Here is a 3,430-nt window from a genome sequence, read left to right on the forward strand (position 1 = left end):
GCAAGGCAGAGTTCAAAGTCTTCTTAGGTCCTCAAAGTTTAATTTTGTAAAAATGGAGGTTTTTAAAATATCATGCACATTGGGCTTCGCTGGTGGCTCAGTGGTAAAGAATCTGCTTGCCGATGAAGGCGACGTGGATTCGATCTCTGATCTGGGAAGATCCCATTTCCTGTAGAGCAACTAAGCCCGTGGGCCACAACTACTGAGCCTGTGCACTAGAGCCTGGGAACCGCAACTACTGAACCCAAGTGCCGTGACTACTGAAACCTGCTGGCCTAAAGCCTGTGTTCTGCAACAAGAGAAGCCACTGCAAGAAGAAGCCTGAGGACCACAACTAGAGAGTGATCTGCACTCAAAAGCCAGAGCAGCAATGAAGACCCAGCGCAGCTAAAATTAAGTAAAATGTATTAAAAAATAAATCTATAAATAAATAAAATTTTAAAAAATCGAAAATATCATGCACATTGTGAGGGAGGTTGTATGTGGGGACAGCTGGTAAACAGGAACTCGCTGTACTTTCTGCTCAGTTTTGCTGGGAATTTAAAACTGCTCTAAAAAATAAAGCTTATTAATTTTAATAAATCACATCCTTAACGATTACTTACTTGAGCATGGAGGCATCTCAAAATCTAACATAAACAAAGGAAAAACCCAACTTATTTTAACATACCACTGGCAACCCAAACTGGGTTCAAGTTTTCAAGCATCTTATGAAATGGCATGCTGCTCTCAAATAGCTTCCCCCCACACCCCTTAGCTGGGAATTAATTGCAGCATTCTGGTGTAGAAAGGCAATCCACGCTTGTACGGAGAAGATGGCCTGGAAACATCAAATGCAACACATCTGTTCTCATAAAATACTGCTGCTGCTGCGCTAAGTAGCGTTAGTCGTGTCCAACTCTGTGTGACCCCATAGATGGCAGCCCACGAGATACTAGACAATTACTGTTCTCTTGGCCTTCCGTCCCCCTTCAAAAATCACACACACACACACACACTACCGTTTCTTAAAACACACGCCTGCAGATATTGCACGCAGATTCTTCATGTTTTCTGTTGAGCACAGTAAGTTAATATTGCTGTTGTTGTTTTGTTCATTATGCAAGGCAACCACATGACTGTGAATTAATTCTCCTGTGCTAAGTATTCAGTATATGGGCATGCAGGCTTACACATTTCAGTAATTCACAATGACAGTTGGCTTGCCCAAGCATATTCTTTACATTTAGAAAATTTTGTGGGTTCCTGTCTCCCCGGGGATTTTTTTTTTTTTATTACTTGTTTATGCAAACAGCAGGTTGCACAAGAGCCTTGCTGGCTTCTTTTTTTTTTTTCTTAAAGTGATTTCGTAGTTTCCTGGTAACCATTCAGTCATCTGTTTCAACACTCTGACATGACATAAAGGCCAGCGCTGAACCACGGGTTCGCCACTCAGAGCCGCACCTCGTTCCCCGAACCTTGGCTAGGTGAGCTGCTCCCTGGCGCCAACGCGATTCCTCATGAACCCTTCCCAACTGCAGGATCATTTTCTGAAAATAGGCGAGAAGAACTGCTGTGTGTTCCGCGATGATTTCATTGCCAAAGTGCTGCCGCCGGTCGTGGGGCTGGAATTTGTGTTCGGGCTCCTGGGCAATGGCCTTGCCCTGTGGATTTTCTGCTTCCACCTCAAGTCCTGGAAAGCCAGCCGGGTTTTCCTGTTCAACTTGGCCGTAGCTGACTTTCTTCTGATCATCTGCCTACCGTTCCTGGCGGACAACTACGTGCGGAGGTGGGATTGGAGATTTGGGGAGATCCCCTGCCGGCTCATGCTCTTCATGTTGGCCATGAACCGCCAGGGCAGCATCATTTTCCTCACCGTGGTGGCCGTGGATAGGTACTTCCGGGTGGTCCATCCCCACCACGCCCTGAACAAGATCTCCAATCGGACAGCGGGCATCATCTCCTGCCTCTTGTGGGGCATCACCATCGGCCTGACGGTCCATCTCCTACACAGAACGAGGTTGATTGAGAATCAGGGTTCGAAACTGTGCAGCAGCTTCAGCATCTGCAATGCCTTCCGCTGGCATGATGCCATGTTCCTCCTGGAGTTCTTCGTGCCCCTGGGCATCATCCTGTTCTGCTCAGTCAGAATTGTCTGGAGCCTGCGGCAGCGGCAAATGAACAAACACGCCAAGATCAAGCGGGCTATCAACTTCATCATGGTGGTGGCCATTGTCTTCATCATCTGCTTCCTGCCCAGCGTGGCCGTGCGCATACATATTTTCTGGCTCCTGCGCAAGGCTGGCACGAAAAACTGTGACATCTATCGTTCAGTGGACCTGGCGTTTTACATCACCCTCAGCTTCACCTACATGAACAGCATGCTGGACCCTTTGGTGTACTACTTCTCCAGCCCATCTTTCCCCAACTTCTTCTCCACCTTGATCAACCGCTGCCTGAAGAGGAAGGGGCCGGATGAGTTGGATAACAACCGCAGCACCAGCGTCGAGCTCACGGGGGATCTGAGCACTACCAAGAACGTTCCCGAGACTTTGATGGCCAATCCCAGTGAGCCGCAGAGCCCCTCTTATCTGAATCCAGTCTCCAGTTAAAAAAGCCAAGCAAAGAAGGGAGATGATCATCAAGCACCAGGATCTCTGGAGAAGCAGTTTGGCTGGTGCACGGAGAAACAGAGCCTTGGTCTGTGGTTTCCCAGAACTTCCAGATTCGGAGAAGCAGATTTAGGGCATCGGTGTGGCAGTGTGGGCTGTTTGCCTATAGAGTGTCTCCACAGGAACCTTGGGGAATGGAGGATGAAGCTTCCAGGTGTCTAAGACTTCTGTTCAATCTTGGACACTTGCAGAACTGAAGATGGCAAAACTGTCCACATTTCTGCTGCTGGAGTGTTAGAGCTACAGAGAGGCCCACTGGCACCTGGGACTCAACTGGCCTCTTCCTGTCACCTGCCTGAGACTTGTTTGGTTCTCAGCTCCTGGGGCAATGTCTAGCTTCCTGTGGGCTCCCACTGGGATAAGGAAAGCTGTGACTAGAGAGGAATTATTACATCTGAAGGGAGCCCAGGCATCATGAAACAACCCAGGTCACCTGGGTTCCGTGGAACCAATCCTTCTTTCAGCCATGATTTGGCAGAAACGGACCAGATAGAGAGATTCATGAGCTTCCGTTAGTATCTGAGTTTCCAGTGGTGGTAAGAAGGGGCTTCGCCCCAGGAGGGTCTGAGCAAAACAGTGTTACTAAGCAAAAGGAAATGGCATTTATGCTACAACCTTCAGCCAATCCATTCCTCTTCTGTTTACACTAATTTGAAGGCTGAGCTGTTAAAAAGGCTCCAGGGAGAAAGCAGCTTCCCACCTCTGTTTGCTTTTATCACTCAAAGGGAAATGCTGCCCTATGGTTAGAGGGGGGAAAGATTTCCTCCTGGTTCATTTGC

At 48.2% G+C, this 3,430-nt stretch overlaps 1 protein-coding gene across 1 annotated transcript; it reads left to right on the top strand.

The window, feature by feature from the left end:
• The first annotated feature begins 1,499 nt into the window (after positions 1–1,499).
• HCAR2 (hydroxycarboxylic acid receptor 2) lies at positions 1,500–2,591 on the top strand. The gene has a single exon (XM_055550693.1). The coding sequence runs from the start codon at positions 1,500–1,502 to the stop codon at positions 2,589–2,591; it is 1,092 nt and encodes a 363-aa protein (XP_055406668.1).
• Positions 2,592–3,430: the final 839 nt, after the last annotated feature.

The sequence above is a fragment of the Bubalus kerabau genome, chromosome 16 (genome assembly GCF_029407905.1).
Source record: "Bubalus kerabau isolate K-KA32 ecotype Philippines breed swamp buffalo chromosome 16, PCC_UOA_SB_1v2, whole genome shotgun sequence".
NCBI classification, from domain to species: domain Eukaryota; kingdom Metazoa; phylum Chordata; class Mammalia; order Artiodactyla; family Bovidae; genus Bubalus; species Bubalus kerabau.

Coding starts and splice junctions, on each gene's coding strand:
- HCAR2 (XM_055550693.1), top strand. CDS start 1,500: ATGAACCCTTCCCAACTGCAGGATCATTTTCTGAAAATAGGCGAGAAG.